General features: G+C 40.1%; 1 protein-coding gene across 2 annotated transcripts in view; it reads right to left on the bottom strand.

Annotated features, from left to right (window-relative positions):
* Positions 1-323: 323 nt before the first annotated feature.
* Positions 324-19,438, bottom strand: part of LOC123520780 (trissin receptor-like) — a 317,228-nt gene continuing 298,113 nt past the window's right edge. For both annotated transcript variants that reach the window (XM_045283366.1, XM_045283367.1), the window contains 4 exons: positions 18,821-18,965; positions 6,201-6,360; positions 3,210-3,275; positions 324-3,088 (listed from right to left, as the gene is read on the bottom strand). In XM_045283366.1, coding sequence (XP_045139301.1) covers positions 2,174-3,088; positions 3,210-3,275; positions 6,201-6,360; positions 18,821-18,965 — 1,286 coding nt within the window. In that variant the 3' untranslated portion in view covers positions 324-2,173. The remainder of the gene's footprint in view (positions 3,089-3,209; positions 3,276-6,200; positions 6,361-18,820; positions 18,966-19,438) is intronic.

Raw genomic sequence — 19,438 nt, 5'->3', positions numbered from 1 at the left:
CCAAAGAGTTGAAAGGACTTACCTATTTTCAGATAAGGTTGAGGTTAAGGCAAAGCACATAGTGATCTATACAGGAAGGTAAGGTAAGGTAAGGTAAGGTAAGGTAAGGTAAGGTAAAGTAAGGTAAGATATGGTAAGATAGGAAAGGTAAGGTAAGGAGATGCAAGACAAGCTACTTCTTTTGAAAGACAGAAAAAAAAATATATGACACACACAGTTCACGTTCACCAAGGCAACGTCCATGAACGCTAACCATTGCTTAAGACGGGCCCAAATTTAGCTGGTTTATAGTGAAGTATTTCACAAAACAAAGTCGAATGAAATGTAAATTTATTTCAGGTATTATGATAAATCTTGACAGATGCAATAATCATGGTGATCAACTCCAGATGGTATGATATTGACCACTCAACCAACATACCATCATATAACGTACATGTATCTTCTCAATGTGACCACTGTGGTTGTTATGCTTCATGTTATAAACGACTAGTACAGATAAAAGTTACTTTCGTTGTCTGATTGTTGTAAAATATGTTGGATACAGTGATATCGAAAAATACAAGTTTGAGAGGAAAATCCAAGTGGATTTTAGGATTGAAATAGAAATATATAAAATGAATGAACGTATAAAATAAATAGGTACTGATATAGAGAGCCCCTTTGCTGCAGATTCTACCTCCATTCAGCAAACTTTCAACGCAGCCAATCGAGAACTAAAGTTTGCAAGAAGTACTTTTCTAGGATGATATTTTGACAATTTTCTTTACTATTGTGTAACATGGCTTGACAATGTCATGTGTTGCATGTTGTAAAGAAGAGGTGCTATGTTGCATGACGTTATGCATTGTAATGGATGCAGTGACGTAGTTTTATCCTATTTCAATAGAGTTCTTTGTTATGTTAAGTGGAATGACTGAGTGTTGTATTGTATTAAATGAAGTGACGTAATCTGTTAAAGGAATTGGTATAAGTGACGGCATGTCGTGGATAGTGCTCAGTGTCAGGTAGTACGGAAAGAAAGTATAACCATTGAAAACGACTCAATTTTAGAATATGTAAACACAGAAGAACGAATTATGATATACCCATGCACATGCATACATACATTCCAGACAGTTAACAAATAGACTATGTATTTTGATAAACTCCTTAACATCAGAAAGTCGTCTGTACAAATATATCTTGCATGCACCTTTATGTTCGTGATCCTGTACCCGTAAACTGCACTTTGATATTGAATGAGATGTAAAAGTCTCCACGATCTCCACGCTTGTTCTCATTTCAATCACTTCGTCAGCTGTACAGTCCATAACAAAACCAGTCGCAAGATGTTTCACTTCCACCTTATTTCACGATATATATATATATATATATATATATATATATATATATATATATATATATATATATATATATATATATATATATCTTACACAGTATGGGGCACTGCATGAATAAAAGGAAAATGTGGTGTTTGCTCTTTTTCTTTTTCTTACTTAAAAGTTATTGTTTCAAGTCAAGTTCACGTACATACCACTGTATTATCATCCAGTTTTCCCGTCTCCAGGTTCCGTAACATTTCTACACAAGATTGAGTGTTGCCGTCACTCCCTCTGTGTGTGGCAGACTAGACACTCCTGAATGTTGGTCTTTGTTAAACAGACGCACGGAAACTTACTGAGTCTTCTGGCATTTTTTTTTTTTTTACCATGTGGGCTTTTCACGGGAGTTTATGGCCTAAAGGGGCTACTTTTTAGGGTACCTCCTATCTCAAAGCCCACCCGCTAGGAAACCGTTGCCCCGAGTGAGGAAGCCCAACCTACACTCGGACCGTGGACAGGATTCGAACCCGTGCGCTTGGAGACCCTTCGGACCCCAAAGCACGCATGGTTCCACTGTACCACGGCGGCCCTTTGGCACTTTCTTTGACACTAATAAGGAGATCCCACCATAATTGTTTACAATGCAAGAAATCTTCACTGTTTTCAATACCACATAATTTTCAGGACATCATGAAATATTCTAACTAATGCAGTGTTTACGTTTACGTGCAGATGAAATATTTGTAACGAGACGCGCACCCCACGTATACGTACGCATGTGTGAAGTAGCTTAAAAAATACCGATAAACTATATAATACTTTGCACTGTCAAGACAACGCAAGGCGACTCACACCATGTGAGTGACCACCTTATCTCGTCCGATGAGTCTCGCCACCACAGTGGGCCGGGGAGGGCGCGGCCGCCGGGCCTGCCACAGGCGGCAGGTGAGCAGGTCACGAGACGAAGTGCGGAACTTGCGGCTCATGAACGTGTACAGGATTGGGTTGACGGCGGAGTTGGCGTACATGAGGAGAAAGGTGACGGGGGTGATGATGTAGGAGGCATCGGAATTGTGGTTATAGCTGGCCCAGTAGTATTGCAGCATCTTGCGGGTGTGGAAGGGCAGCGAGCAGGCGGCGAAGCTTACCACTACCACCACCAGCATGTTGATAACATTGCGCCGAGCACGTAAAACTAGTGGTGACGGGTGGAGGTGCATGGAGCGGCACGGCACTCGGGGAGAGGCTCTCCTGATGATGGTGGTGCCGTCGCCTCTGCCTTGGTTGCGAGGAGACAGAGGAATGATGTCAGGGGACGCGTGGTTGATCCTCGACCCTTCGTCCCGCATGGATGCCATGGAAACGTACGTGGACATGATGGACTTGACTGAGCCGCGGGCCACGTGTGATTTCTGTTCTCTACAATGGCTGCGTGGCGTCCCGTCACCTTCCATGCCGGGGCCTTCCACGCCGCCACTGCTGGAACTGGAGCTGACGGAAGCGGTGTGCTGTGTCTTGAAGGTGGCGTAGTCAGCAGCCGCCGCTGCAGCCGTGGAAGGATAAGGAGAGGCGGCGGCGGCGAGCTGACGTCCGGAGCGCCACAGTGTTTGAGCAATGCGAGCATACAGCAGTGACAGCAGGGCGAGCGGCAGCAGGTACAGCAGCGTCAGGCTCACCACGTCCCAGATGCGGGTGTCAAACTGATCCCGCCTCAGCAGACACATGGCCTCCGTGCCGCCTCCCTCCACTGGATACTCCTGCACCTGTACACCAAATTACAGCCTTTAGTTATCACATAAAGCATATGATTTACAGTGTAAATTTTACACTATTGCAACCACACACACTCTCTCTCTCTCTCTATCATGGGCTGAAAAGACTTACCGTGAAGTAAAGGAGGCGAGGACAAGAGTACAGAGCAGAGACGACCCACACAAGAGCCATCGTTACCTGGAAAGACCACAGAAGTAAGCATGGGAAGACCTACAAGATATATAATCAATGGCATGGTGAAAATGAAACATGCAGGAGCTGTAGGAGTGTGACGTTCGAGAATAATGCAGACAGATTGCAGCGTGTTTTCCGTCATTGCGAAATCGATGCGTCATTGTTAAATGGGGGCTGCCTGTCAAACTACTTCAGGTTTTCGGCTCCATTAACTTAAGCTAGCTCTTATATTTCTAAATTGTGAATGGTTTGACTTATGTTCTACGTCAACTGATGCACCTACCATATACTGCAGACACCAGCACACACACACACACACACACACACACACACACACACACACACACACACACGTAGTGTAGTGGTTAGCACTCTCGACTCACAACCGAGAGGGCCGGGTTCGAGTCCCGGTAAGCGGCGAGGCAAATGGGCAAGCCTCTTAATGTGTGGCCCCTGTTCACCTAGCAGTAAATAGGTGCGGGATGTAACTCGAGGGGTTGTGGCCTCTCTTTCCCTGTGTGTGTTGTGTGTTGATGTGGTCTCAGTCCTACACGAAGATCGGTCTATGAGCTCTGAGCTCGCTCCGTAATGGGAGAGACTGACTGGGTGACCAGCAGACGACCGAGGTGAATTACACACACACACACACACACACACACACACACACGGTAAAGACTAAAGACTGACTACGACTTTCTCTCTCTCTCTCTCTCTCTCTCTTGTGTGTGTGTGTGTCTGAGTGTGTAATTCACCTCGGTCGTCTGCTGATCACCCAGCCAGTCTTCCCCATTACGAAGCGACCTCAGAGCTCATAGATCGATCTTCGGGTAGGACTGAGACCACATCAACACACAACACACACCGGGAAAGCGAGGCCACAACCCCTCGAGTTACATCCCATACCTATTTACTGCTAGGTGAACAGGGGCCACACATTAAGAGGCTTGCCCATTTGCCTCGCCGCCTACCGGGACTCGAACCCGGCCCTCTCGATTGTGAGTCGAGCGTGCTAACCACTACACTACGCTTTGTGTGTGTGTTTCACTGTTTGATCTGCTGCAGTCTCTGACGAGACAGCCAGACGTTACCCTACGGAACGAGCTCAGAGCTCATTATTTCCGATCTTCGGATAGGCCTGAGACCAGGCACACACCACACACCGGGACAACAAGGTCACAACTCCTCGATTTACATCCCGTACCTACTCACTGCTAGGTGAACAGGGGCTACACGTGAAAGGAGACACACCCAAATATCTCCACCCGGCCGGGGAATCGAACCCCAGTCCTCTGGCTTGTGAAGCCAGCCCTCTAACCACTGAGCTACCGGGCGTTGTGTGTGTGTGTGGGTGTGTGTGTGTGTGTAATTCACCTCCTCGGTCGCCTGCTGGTCACCCAGCCAGTCTTCCCAATTGCGGAGCTAGCCCAGAGCTCATAGACCGATCTTCGGGTAGGACTGAGACCACATCAACACACAACACACACCGGGACAGCGAGGACACAACCCCTCGAGTTACATCCCATACCTATTTACTGCTAGGTGAACAGGGGCCACACATTAAGAGGTTTGCCCATTTGCCTCGCCGCTTTCCGGGACTCGAACCCGGCCCTCTCGATTGTGAGTCAAGCGTACTAACCACTACACTACGCGGTGTGTGTGTAATTCACCTCGGTCGTTTGCTGGTCATCCAGCCAGTCTTCCCCATTACGGAGCGAGCTCCGAGCTCATAGACCGATCTTCGGGTAGGACTGAGACCACATTAACACACAACACCCACCGGGAAAGCGAGGCCACAACCCCTCGAGTTACATCCCGTACCTATTTACTGCTAGGTGAACAGGGCCACACATTAAGAGGCTTGCCCATTTGCCTCGCCACTTACCGAGACTCGAACCCGGCCCTCTCGATTGTGAGTCGAGCGTGCTAACCACTACACTACGCGGTGTGTAGTGTGTGTGTGTGTGTGTGTGTGTGTGTGTGTGTGTGTGTGTGTGTGTGTGTGTGTGTGTGTATGGTTGGTGTATCAATTAAAAAAGAAAAAAAAAAAAAAAAAACAATACAAAACTAACTAACGCTTAAAAGACAGATTAGCTTCACTCACATTGGTGAAAAAAATATCGAAACAGTTGGAAACGAAATGAGAGCCGTTCATTTAACTGAGCGCCCGGGACCCTGGAGACGGTCACGAGGGAGGAGTAACTGCACTCGAGGGAATAACAGAACAGTGAATTCGGCAAATCTTCAGGAGTGTGTGTGATTAGTGCAATTGCTCACCTGGTAGAATGCTACTTAAGACCAGAGAACTTAAAAATAATTTTTAAAGGAAGAAGAGATAAGATTGAAAGAATAAGGAAGTAGTTTGCATTAAGATTAGATATAAAAAGAGGGAGAAAAGATATAAGGATATATATGTAAGAATAAGTATACTGTTTACTTAAAGATGTTGATTCAAATTTGAGTCAAATTTGAGAATAGAAAAATAAGAATGTACGGATAAAAAATATATAATTTGATTTAATTCTCGATATCAATCCTCTTATATCAAGAATAATTTTGAGAAGATAAAAAGAGTGCAAGATATAAGAATAGAATATTGTTTAAAATCATGTAACTTACAGTAAAGAAAAGGAATGTTTGAGTTTAAGGAAATAAGACTATAAGGATATGAACATTATTTACTTAAAAAAAAAAAGGAATAAATGCAGCAAGCCAGACAAATGGATAACTTTCAGAAGAGGATAGAAGAGTGTAAGAATGAGTATAAATGTATTGTTTAAACTCAATGTTTGCAGATCAAGAAGGATATGAATATTTCTACAAAAAAAAAAAAAAAAAAATAGAAAAGAAAATAGGAGAGTGCTAAAACAAAAGTTGAATAGATTTAACAAACTAGACAGAAAGGCAGGTACAGAACACCTCAAGACTCACGATCATGTTTCTGCGGGTGAGGAGACTCTTAGCCCTGAGCGGCTCCACGATGGCCAGATACCGCTCGCCGCTCACCACTACCAGAATGATGACGGAGGCCGTGTAGCTCAGCTGGTTTACGAACTGATACATCAAGCACAGGAACTTGCCAAAATACCAGCTGTTGGTGAAGAGGAGAGATTGTGAGATGGCTGGCTATGTTATGACTGACTGACTGATTGATTGACTGTTGCCATTACTGCTGCTATCACCACCACCACCACCACTAATACTACTACTACTACTACTACTACTACTATGACTACTACTACTACTACTATTACTACTACAACTACTACTATGGCTACTGATATTTTCTAATTCTCTCTCTCTCTCTCTCTCTCTCTCTCTCTCTCTCTCTCTTCTCTTAACATTGGAGGGTAGTGCAGTATAATTTTCGGGCTGTATTCGTATTGTGTATTAAAAGTTTTACTGAATTGAACCCAAGAGGTGTGTCAGTCTGCCTCTCAGGTATGAAGTGTCAGGTATTACAAGTCAAAAGCCTCGTGTATGTTAATTATTCAGACAAACAAGTAGTGTCTTCAGCAAATGGACACAAGCTGCATGTTGTTGAGAGTACATGTCCACTTTTAATTGTGTATTGTCTTGATATACGTATATAAATAATAGTCTTTTCAAAGGATTTTATTTATTTATCTTTTTAAATATACATGTAGTTTACGTTGATTAAGCACATTTTCGTTTAAATTTTAAATTTAATAAAGCTGATTATTATCATTATTATCATTGTCATTATCATCATTGTTGTTGTTATTGGATGATGATGAAGGCGGAGGAGGGCGTGCATTGTCGCGTGAAATGTGGGAAGGCCGAAGAGGCTTAGGGAGGTGGGTACTTGCTTCAATAATCTGGTCTGTAAGGAACACCGGGTAGAAAATTACTGCCCCGAGCCGTCTGTCTGTCTATCTGTCCTGTCTGTCTGTCTGACCATCTCTCTACAGTTGCTGACCATAATAAGTGCAAAATGAACAGTACGTAGATTTCTTCCTTCACTGATAATAAACCTCGATATTCAACTTTATACTACTTTATCCCAAATTAAAGCTCAATCCATATTACTTACATTAATTCTTCTAGTGTGAGATTAATGTAAACAGAAGCAACATCGTACTATCACTACCACCATTGCCAGTACAATCATCAATATCATTTTTATGGACTATCTGTGATGAAAGAAAAAGGGAGAGTAGGAAGGCGAGCAAATGGAAAGTTAAAAGTGGCATAGACGATGGAACTGAAGTGAGGGAGTGACAAGAGGATATGATTGCACTTAACTTCTATTACTGCAACATGACAAAGGTATCTCCATGAACCTTGTCCACTTATCTGCGTTGGCTGTTCAATCTATTCCAGGCAAACTCAGCTGGGCACAATGATATTTAATTTTTCAATTTATTTCTATCAGTCTTTCGTTTTATTAATGAGTAGTCCCCCTCCCAAACACACACACACACACACACACACACACACACACACACACACACACACACACACACACACACACCGCGTAGTGTAGTGGTTAGCACGCTCGACTCACAATCGAGAGGGCCGGGTTCGAGTCCTGGTGCGGCGAGGCAAATGGGCAAGCCTCTTAATGTGTGGCCCCTGTTCACCTAGCAGTAAATAGGTATGGGATGTAACTCAAGGGGTTGTGGCCTCGCTTTACTCGTGTGTGGAGTGTGTTGTGGTCTGAGTCCTTCCCGAAGATCGGTCTATGAGCTCTGAGCTCGCTCCGTAATGGGGAAGACTGGCTGGGTGACCAGCAGGCAACCGAGGTAAATTACACACACAAACACAGAGCCTTTTAATGTGTAGCCCCTGTTCACCTAGCAGTAAATAGGTACGGGATGTAACTCGAGGGGTTGTGGCCTCGCTTTCCCGGTGTGTGGAGTATGTTGTGGTCTCAGTCCTACCCGAAGATCGGTCTATGAGCTCTGAGCTCGCTCCGTGATGGGGAAGACTGGCTGGGTGACCAGCAGACGACCGTGGTAGTGAATTAGAGAGAGAGAGAGAGAGAGAGAGAGAGAGAGAGAGAGAGAGAGAGAGAGAGAGAGAGAGCCAGTGTAGCACGTAAGATATAAAAGTAACATTGTCTTTCGGTATTGTATGGATAATTTAAAATAATTGTATGTTTATGACTATTCTAAATCATTCTATGTATCAAAGAGCAGAATTTTGAAGAACGCAAGAATTTTTATTCTTACTCCAGTAAGTGGGACCACGGTGGCTAGGGAATGGATTTCAGTGTCACCCACTAATGATGCTTGGGATCGATGTGGCCAATACTTCCAACAGCGAGATTAATGGCGTGAAATTCCAAGGAGAGTGGACACATCTTGGGCCAAAATGGTGGTAGTGGTGTTGGTGTTGGTACTTGTGGTAATGGTGGTGATGGTAGTATATCGTAGGCAAAAAATATGAAAACTCAAGGTTTCAGTAAGATTATTAATAAATAGAATATAGCTACTGAGACGACTGTATGACTATTTTAAAGAAAACCGAAAAGGGGAGGACAGGGCAATGGAATAAGAACAGGCTGCGTAGCTGAAGCAGACAGTGAAAAAAGTTGCCTGTTCGTAAGGTGACAACTAACTGATAGCAGAGATCAATAGAAAATTACAAGATCTTTGTTGATATTGTGACCAATACTGTCACCAACACCACCACCATTATCATACTATCAGTCATTAATGTCCAAAATAAAAGGGAATTCAGTAAATGTGGTTTCTCTCTGTCGTGGCTATTCACAAATTTTTATTTCACAGCTGGAATGATTGGCAGCATATATGTGCATGAAAGAGCCTGTCTTGACAGTGGGAGCGCTGATGCTGCATGGGGGCTGACAGCACCAATGTTGTTGTTATTATTGTTATTAAGGGTGCAAAGATCTAGTTATCCTTATCGGTTCCACTCCCTCCTCCCCACACTGGCAGCACTAATGAAATCCAGCTGATAAGCAGCATTTGGCATAAAACAAATAACTCGGGAAATGAGGAAACCTACTGTTTATTTCCCGGAATGGTAAAGTTTAAACAATGAGATTTTATAGCTTTCGAGTTACTGTTTTCCTCTCATAAATCATATAACAACTACATAGCCTACTACTGGTTGGGGGGGGGGGACTGCGAGAAGATAAGTAGGAGCGACGTGAAGACTATTATGGGCTTCTGCCTATTCTTTTTTTCTTGTCCAAGTTTTGATAGCTATAGTTTCTTCGCCATTCAACACTACGCTTTACACTGTTATACGATGAAGAAGAAACACGTGTACGTTTTCATTTCCCACTCGTGTTACGTTGCAATGACATCGCTGAGTCTTAGAGTATACTTTCAGATAACTTGGAAACATTTAACTTGCTCTGATTTGTAATATTGTGCATTTCGAGGGTTTTCACGTTTCCAGTGCAATTTAATAGGATTCTACATCAAATCTAATAAACATCCACACAATTCTGATTAACCAACTGTTACTTCTTAGAAATATTCCCTATATGAAAGAAGAAATAAGCATACAGGTCTAGGTTAAGTTGAAGACTTTCAACGTCGTAACCTATCATTACATACGATACTTATGTAGTAGCGGCGATATTTGAAGTGGTTGCCCGAGGTCAGTAAAGGGTCAGAATTTACATCTTCTGTGTACAAAAGTTAGTGCACAAATCGTTTATCCAAACGTGTAAATAATTCATATCTGCTGTAAAGAATATCATAAAGCGAATAAGCAGCGGAGATGGGGAAATACGAGTTTATAGTTTCTATTTACGTAAAAAACAATAAACCGTAAGCAGGATAAACAGACATATCATTTAGCATGACTTAAAAGAAACGGCTTAATAATAAGACCCGACTAACAGACAAACGCCCACCTCTCCCAGCACTCAGCAGCTACAAGACAGCACTACAGCACGTGTGCCAACCTCAAATAATTTTTACTGAATAGAATACAACTTAATCATCATAACATTAAATTAAGCGATATGTCAGACGTTTCGGAGAGAGAGAGAGAGAGAGAGAGAGAGAGAGAGAGAGAGAGAGAGAGAGAGAGAGAGAGAGAGAGAGAGAGAGAGAGAGAGAGAGCACTGACTGTTATATTGCGCTTGAATTAATTTTAGTCGTGGAGGGCTGGAGGTCAAAACCGTTACCTGCTTTGGCAGACTGAGTGAATGAGTGAGGGAAGGAGGAACGACCAGCCCAGCCCAGGCCAGTCCACCTCATCACTGTGAATGAGATAATTGTTAATGTTTTCAAACGTCTGGTGTGTCTAACGTAATTAAGCTGGTTCAGTTTTCATTGCTCAGCCAGAAGTGGGTGAGTTTCTCTTTCCACCAGGCGTGTTTCAGACGTGCACACACCACTGATAAATGCGTCGGCTCCCCGCCCACGCGGGTGCCACCGTTCAACCTAATTATAATTATGTATACGTCAAGGCAGCTGCGGGAGGGCGGTGGGAAGTGCGAAGACCTTAAATAACACGCACGGGTAAACAGATTGGGTGGGTGGCTGGCTGGTGGTGACTATGCTCATCCCAGCTACATGTTTTCCATTTGTATTTCTTACGTTCGCTTTAGGAATGAGCCGTCAATGGAAATAATAGTTTTAAAAAGAAATCAATTTTTTTTTGTGTGCGTCAGAAAATCCGGACACACACACACCCACACCCACCCACCCACCACACACACACACACACACACACACGCTAAGTAAACCCATCCACAAAGGAACAGTTTATATTGAATTACACGAGTTAATTATTCATCAACATATTTGATTTTTTGAAAGCCAATGTGTCCCTTGTCATCCACTGTTTTAATAGTGGGACAAGTGTTGTGTGATGAAATAAACGACCCAGAAGGACAGATAACTATCTAATGCATAACAATGAATATTATACATAAATCACACAGACATATCGATATTTCTTCGCTTCTCGCTCCGGGTGCTTGATATGCACGTATATATAAATAATATAATATTTCTAATATATATCCATATATATATATATATATATATATATATATATATATATATATATATATATATATATATATATATATAAATTGGCTTGGAAATACTGCATGCGATCCACAACATATATTTCTGATGTATTTCTAAGCGCACTGTGGTGTCACGGGTAGCACAGCAAACTGACTGTAAGCATATATTTCAACGTTCAATTCCAGAGCATTGTCTGCCTTTCTAGTGAAGCTAATCAACGGTATAGTATTTTGTGAGGTGAAGTAATCTTCGAAATTTTCTTCTTTATTAAGAATATATAGAGCAGCAACTAGCAAGACTTCCTCGTACCAATACCATCACAAATGAATCCATCTTTATCGCAGTAACAGCGTTATTCCGACAAACTTAACTATATGTTATGTTCCATTTATGACCAGTATACATTGGCGGGAACTAACCACCAATAGCTGCTTCTGTGTGGCCAGCCATCTCTCTATCGGTCTATCTATCTGTCTATCTTTTTGTTTATCTATTTATCTATCTAACTAGCTATATATATATATATATATATATATATATATATATATATATATATATATATATATATATATATATATATATATATATATATATATATATATATATATATATATATATATATATATATATATATATATATATATATATATATATATATATATATATATATATATATATATATATATATATATATATATATATATATATATATATATATATATATATATATATATATATATATATATATATATATATATATATATATATATATATATATATATATATATATATATATATATATATATATATATATATATATATATATATATATATATATATATATATATATATATATATATATATATATATATATATATATATATATATATATATATATATATATATATATATATATATATATATATATATATATATATATATATATATATATATATATATATATATATATATATATATATATATATATATATATATATATATATATATATATATATATATATATATATATATATATATATATATATATATATATATATATATATATATATATATATATATATATATATATATATATATATATATATATATATATATATATATATATATATATATATATATATATATATATATATATATATATATATATATATATATATATATATATATATATATATATATATATATATATATATATATATATATATATATATATATATATTTAAAAGTGATACTTAATTCATCGTTGATTATTTTCTTTAATAAATTATTATTTTTTTTTTTTTATCTAAGAGTGTCTTATTCTCTTTAGTGAGCATATTGATGATTTTCCCGAAGGATATCATCTTCGCCAGATCGCGATTTCTGATCCTGGACCATTCTTCAGCGGCTATATAAAATATATATATTTTTTCAGGAAGTAAAAAGGAGCACAGGAGTTGGGAGAGGAGGAAGATATAGTTTGGAAAGAAGGAAAGAAGTGAGAGATGACAGATAACGGGCAGTTAGTCTGGCTAATGTTACTGTGGAATATTATTGTTAGGGAGCCTTAGGTAATGTAAGGATGCGTCGCCAATTTTACTCTTGTGCTGAACATAAGAATGCGATCTACTGCTTTGGTTAGCTTATGGATAAATCCCTTATATAATGAAGTATAATTCATGTTCTGCCTTAGTAAATTATGAAAATCACTTAGAGTAACGAATATTTATGCAAATTTTATGCATTACTTTTGTTTCCTTACTCTATTGAATAATTTTTGAGCACTTTGTTCTCTGTGTTTTTTTGAAGGAGGAACTATTGTAGAACAATTTCCTGAATAAAATTTTTCCGAAATACTCTCCATCTTGGTGTAAATATTACTTACCTACAAGTTTTCTGACAACCCGGTGATTTTGAGAAAAAATAAAATTAGAAAATTTTTGAAATTAAATATATTTATTTAATTTTAAAGAAAGAATGGGGACACTAGTTTTGGTTAAAAACTAACAAAATAGTAGGTTTCTGAATGAAAAAAAAAAGTTTTTCAGGAGAGGACCTTAAAGTTTAAAGATCCCATGTCCGTCCTTTAAACACGCGCTTCCTCGTAATCTTGGTCTAAATACTTTCTCCTTCCTCTTCACCACTACCTCGTGTTTACTGTCACGCTTCTGGAGGTGAAGGGTAGTGATACTGCTGGTGTGAATCCAAGCATGTCACCTATAGCCAACCTATGTAGTCAACTTTTCGTAATATTATGGCTTCCCAGAGACTAGATTTGCAAGGAATATACAGAAAGGAAGTTTTGGTGTGGGTTAAAGTTTGGAGGGCAGCGACGGTGCTGCCATCTGTTGGAAGCGAATACTTTCATAGAAAACGTAGTTAGGAGTAACTTAAAATTTCTACCATGCTTCTTCCCCCACCCCCTATTTTTCCGTGCATTCTCTCGTGGTTATGAACTTATAAGGCAAATAAAACATGTATAAAACATGTATATATATATATATATATATATATATATATATATATATATATATATATATATATATATCTATCTATCTATATATATATATATATATATATATATATATATATATATATATATATATATATCTATATCTATCTATCTATCTATCTATATATATATATATATATATATATATATATATATATATATATATATATATATATATATATCTATCTATCTATCTATATCTATCTATCTATATATATATATATATATATATATATATATATATATATATATATATATATATATATATATATATATATGTGTGTTTTCTGTCCGCCTCTGCCTGGGCCACACCATACTCCTTACTTGCATCGCATGCGTCGACTGTCTCGTGACCACTTCTGCCCTTGGTATAGGAATACCCTTGAGGCCATGGAACATTTCTTGCTTCATTGCCCACACCTCCTCTCTCAACATACTGCATTACGCTCCCGGCTCTCCGCCCTGGCCATCACAACACTCAACCTGCCCTCCCTCCTGGCACAGGACTACCCCAGGGCTCATAAGGATTCTAAAGAGGCCACGAAAATCTATGGATCCTTATGAGCCCTTGGGTAGTCCTGTGTGGGTATCACAGGCGTGGTAGCTGGCCGGTCTTCCTCAACCAGTGCTTCCATGAGTTGATGAAATCTTACCCTAGATTTTTGTCGATTTTACCCTAGATTCGAGTGTTTTACCCTAGATTGTCGAAGTTGCCCATTAATTGTTGATTAATGCACTCTTATCATACATAAGTTTAAATATTGCCCCCCCCCAAACACACACACACAGGACTACAGCCACTACTGCGGCTGCTCTGTGTGGACTCGTCCTCGCAAGTGACTGACTCTGTGTGAACTGTGATCTAACCGTCCGAAGGTCCAAAACGTGTACGCGTAGTAGACGGGTGAGTGGAGACTGGGGAGAAAGGGGATGGGGTGGGGGGGTGAAGGGATGATACAAGTCACGGGGATGATTGTGTACATGAATCGAACATGAAAGAGAACCAGCCTGCCACCAGATTGGCACCATTCCAAGCACACCTATCCATAGGACGGCAGATTACCCTAAAATTACCCTAGTTTATGCATTACCCTAAACACTACCCTAAGAAGGGTCCAATTATGGAAGCCTAGTTTATGGGGTATTTTACCCTAAAATGGAAGCTAGAATCCTGTCCTCCACCCTCTCGTTAGCGACCCTAAATGTCTTGACTCCTTCCTCAACTTTTTCTACATTAACTTCTGCAACATTCGCGGTCTTAGATCTAATTTTCAATCTGTGGAACACCACCTCTTCTCTACTAAACCTCATTCTTCTTTTCCTCACCGAAACACAGCTGTCTAAGGCAACTGACAGTAGCCTCTTCTCTGTTCCCTCCTACTTTCTCTATTCTCATTTTCGTTCTAAAGCTGGATGTTACTTCTATGTGCACAACGACTTAACTTGCTCTCATGGCCAAGCTCTTGAATCTTCCGAGTTTTCCACCATCTGGCTTCGACTCAATAGTCACTCTAACTAAATTTATCTGTGCTGTCTATCTCTCCCCTAACTCTTCTGACTATAGTAAATTCTTTGACTATTTAACTTCCAAAGTGGAGCACATTCTGTCCCTCTACCCTTTCGCTGAGATTTCCATTCTTGGAGATTTCAATGTTCACCACCAGCTTTGGCTTTCCTCTCCCTTCACTGACCATCCTGGTGAACTAGCCTTCAACTTTGCTATCCTCCATGACCTAGAGCAACTGGTGCAACACCCTACTCGTATTCCTGACCGTCTTGGAGACACGCCCAACATTCTTGATCTCTTCCTCACCTCTAATCCTTCTGCTTATGCTGTCACCCTATCTTCTCCGTTGGGCTCCTCCGATCACAATCTCATTTCTGTATCTTGTCCTATTTCTCCAATCCTCCTCAGGATCCCCAAAGCGAGGTGCCTCTGGCGTTTTGCCTCTGCCAGTTGGGGGACCTGAGGAGGTATTATGCTGATTTTCCTGGAATGATTACTGTTTCCGTGTCAGAGACCCATCTCTTTGTGCTGAACGCATAACAGAGGTGATAGTGTCTGGCATGGAGGCGTACATTCCTCATTCTTTTCTCAACCTAAACCTTCTAAACCTTGGTTTAACACAGCCTGTTCTCGTGCTATACATGATAGAGAGGTTGCCCACAAAAGGTACTTCAGCCTTCCATCTCCTGAATCTTATGCGCTTTATATTTCTGCCCGGAATTATGCCAAGTCTGTTCTTCAACTTGCCATAAATAGAAAATGTCAAAATCTTTCAAACTCAAACTCCCTCGTGACTTCTGGCATCTAGCCAAAACATCTCAATAACTTTACTTCTTCATCTTTCCTCCTTTATTTCAGCCTTAGGGCACCACTGCCATCTCATCTGTCTCTAAAGCTTAACTCTTCTATCAAACCTTTGCTAAAAACTCCACCTTGGATGATTCTGGGCTTGTCCTCTCCTCCCTCTGACTATTTCATGTCTACAATCAAAATTCTTCGTAATGATGTTTTCCATGCCCTTGCTGGCCTAAACCCTATGGACCTGATGGGGTCCCTCCTATTGTTCTTAAAAACTGTGATTCCGTGCTTACACCTTTCATGGTCAAACTCTTTCAACTTTGTCTATCGACTTCTACCTTTCCTTCCTGCTGGAAGTTTGCCTACATTCAGCCTGTTCCTAAAAAGGGTGACCGTTCTAATCCTCAAACTACCGTCCTATAGCTTTAATCTCTTGCTTGTCTAAAGTTTTTAATCTATCCTGAATAGGAAGATTCTCAAACATCTGTCACTTCACAATCTTCTATCTGATCGCCAGTATGGCTTCCGTCAAGGTCGCTCTACTGGTGATCTTCTGGCTTTCCTTACTGAGTCTTGGTCATCCTCTTTTAGAGATTTCGGTGAAACTTTTGCTGTTGCGTTAGACATATCAAAAGCTTTTGATAGAGTCTGGCATAAAGCTTTGATTTCAAACTGCCCTCCTACGGTTTCTATCCTTCTCTGCAACTTTATCTCAAGTTTCCTTTCCGACCGTTCTATTGCTGCTGTGGTAGACGGCCACTGTTCTTCTAAATCTATTAATAGTGGTGTTCCTCAGGGTTCTGTCCTGTCACCCACTCTCTATTATTCATTAATGATCTTCTTAACCAAACTTCTTGCCCTATCCACTCCTACGCTGATGATACCACCCTACATCTTTCCACGTCCTTTCAGAGACGACCAACCCTTCAGGAAGTCAACAGATCACGCAGGGACGCCACAGAACGCCTGACTTCTGATCTTTCTAAGATTTCTGATTGGGGCAGAGAAAATCTAGTAGTTTTCAATGCCTCAAAACTCAATTCCTCCATCTATCAACTCGACACAACCTTCCAGACAACTATCTCCTCTTCTTCAATGACACTCAACTGTCTCCCTCTTCCACACTGAATATCCTCGGTCTGTCCTTTACTCATAATCTTAACTGGAAACTTCACATTTCATCTCTTGCTAAAACAGCTTCTATGAAGTTAGGGGTTCTGAGGCGTCTCCACCAGCTTTTCTCGCTCCTGCAACTGCTAACTCTGTACAAGAGCCTTATCCGCCCCTGTATGGAGTACTCTTCGCATGTTCGTGGGGGTTCCACTCACACAGTTTTATTAGATAGGGTGGAATCAAAAGCTTTTTGTTTCATCAACTCCCCTCCTCTGACTGACTGTCTTCAGCCTATTTCTCACCGTCGAAATGGTGCATCTTTTTGTATCTTCTATCGCTATTTTCATGCTAACTGCTCTACTTATCTTGTTAACTGCATGCCTTCCCTCATCCTGAGGCCCCTCTGCATAAGGCTTTCTTCTTCCTCTTACCTCTATTCTTTCCAACCCTCTGACGCAAGAGTTAACCAGTACTCAAATTCATACCTTTCTCTGGTAAACTGTGGAACTCCCTACCTGCTTCTGTATTTTCGTTTTCCTACGCCTTGACTGCTTTTAAGAGGGAGGTTTCAAGACATTTGTTCCTTAATTTTGGCTAATTCCCTACTACACTCTAAGGGAACCAGCACTTCAAGCGGGTCTTTTTTTTTTATATATTTTGTTGCCCTTGACTGATTTCCCTCCTACATAAAAAAAAGAAAAAAAAAACACATTCTCCCTCCCTTTCTCTCTCTCTCTCTCTTGATTTTTTGGCTTACTTGGATGAAACGAGGCACTGACTTTTATTACAGTGGAGGAAAATGTCTAATACTCAAAGTCTGAGGGGAAAGTATGTTCAGATACGACTGATTTCAATTGAGCAATAATATGCGGCTTGCTCTTTCTCTCTTACTTCCTGAGCTACGATGATGTGATTAATGCTTGGGAGTGTAATTGTGTACCTGAATAATCGTTCTTTCTCTCTTATATCCAGAGGCTATGGTGTGACGGAGTGCTTGGATATGTATGTATCAATGTAGGGCAAACAGTATGTAATTGAATGCATCCTTCACGTGAGAGACGTTGACGTGTTGTGAGAGATGTATTTCAATGTGACAGTATAATCTTTAACTAGATAGACATAATCATAAGGGAAAGCAAATATATCATCTTGATTCAACCTTTTACTGTTTTATTTTGTTTTGTTTATAGTGATCGTGAGTTAAAGGCTACAAATCTTTACAATCGTTGCGGTCACAACCTCTTAGGCATCTTATGTTCCCTCAGTCAAAGTTCAGTCCTAGTTCCAGCAAAGGCCTTCCATGGCACACGATTTAACCTGGTTCTAGATTAATTTCTCAATAGTTTCATGAATGTTCCAAGAAAAATAATATACCTTCGGTTGCTGACAAAACCTAGTTGTGTTTGTAAGGTTTCTCCTGTCTCAAAAAATTTTCTCCCGTTTTCAGATCAACTCAGTGTTTCCAAGAATTGGCCAAAAAAGGATATTATGTTTACGATTACTGGCATTATCTATTTGTGTTTGTCTAACACACACTCAAGTACGTGAGATTACTTGTAGTCAATCGTTTTATACATGCAGGAATACATACATACTTAGATCACATAAGACTGGATGAAAAATGTGTTGTACTTACTCCTGAATGACGTACATGGCAAAATTCTGGTAGATGCAGAAGACAGCCACGCACAAGTCAGCCACAGCCAGGTTGGTGAGGAAGAAGTTGGTGTGGCTCCTCATTCTTCTGTGCAGCACCATCACCAGCACCACCAGTAGGTTGCCTGGGAAACATTATGAAGGTAGAGGTTAGTGAACGGACGAAACTAACGCCTCTCTCTCTCTCTCTCTCTCTCTCTCTCTGTACATATTTTTGTAAACATTATACGCATTGTAATAATAGGCACATACTAGTTTAGATAACGCTTTTGTTGATCAGCTTTAGGAATATATGAAGAGCTCCATGTAGGATGTTCTAAGGTTAATACCAGTCTCTGAGCAGTCTACGATGGTTATGTGGGAGAGGTGTGGGTTCCGCTGCTCTGGGTCTCCACGTCTCCTCACCTATCCCAAGATAATATTATGAATCTTAGCGAAAATATCTTTACTCTTTACTCTTTTCTTGAACGCATCACACAGAAAACCAATTCCTGGTACTTTCAATCTTTTTGCAATATGTGTGGAAGTGAAACCAGGAGATGATATTCTAAATCAAAAGTGAATAGTAGTATAGATATTACATCTATATCCAGAACTG

The sequence above is a fragment of the Portunus trituberculatus genome, chromosome 47 (assembly GCF_017591435.1).
Source record: "Portunus trituberculatus isolate SZX2019 chromosome 47, ASM1759143v1, whole genome shotgun sequence".
NCBI lineage: Eukaryota > Metazoa > Arthropoda > Malacostraca > Decapoda > Portunidae > Portunus > Portunus trituberculatus.
The sequence above is the reverse complement of the archived record's forward strand: the minus strand, read 5'-3'. Positions and strand labels throughout refer to the sequence as shown.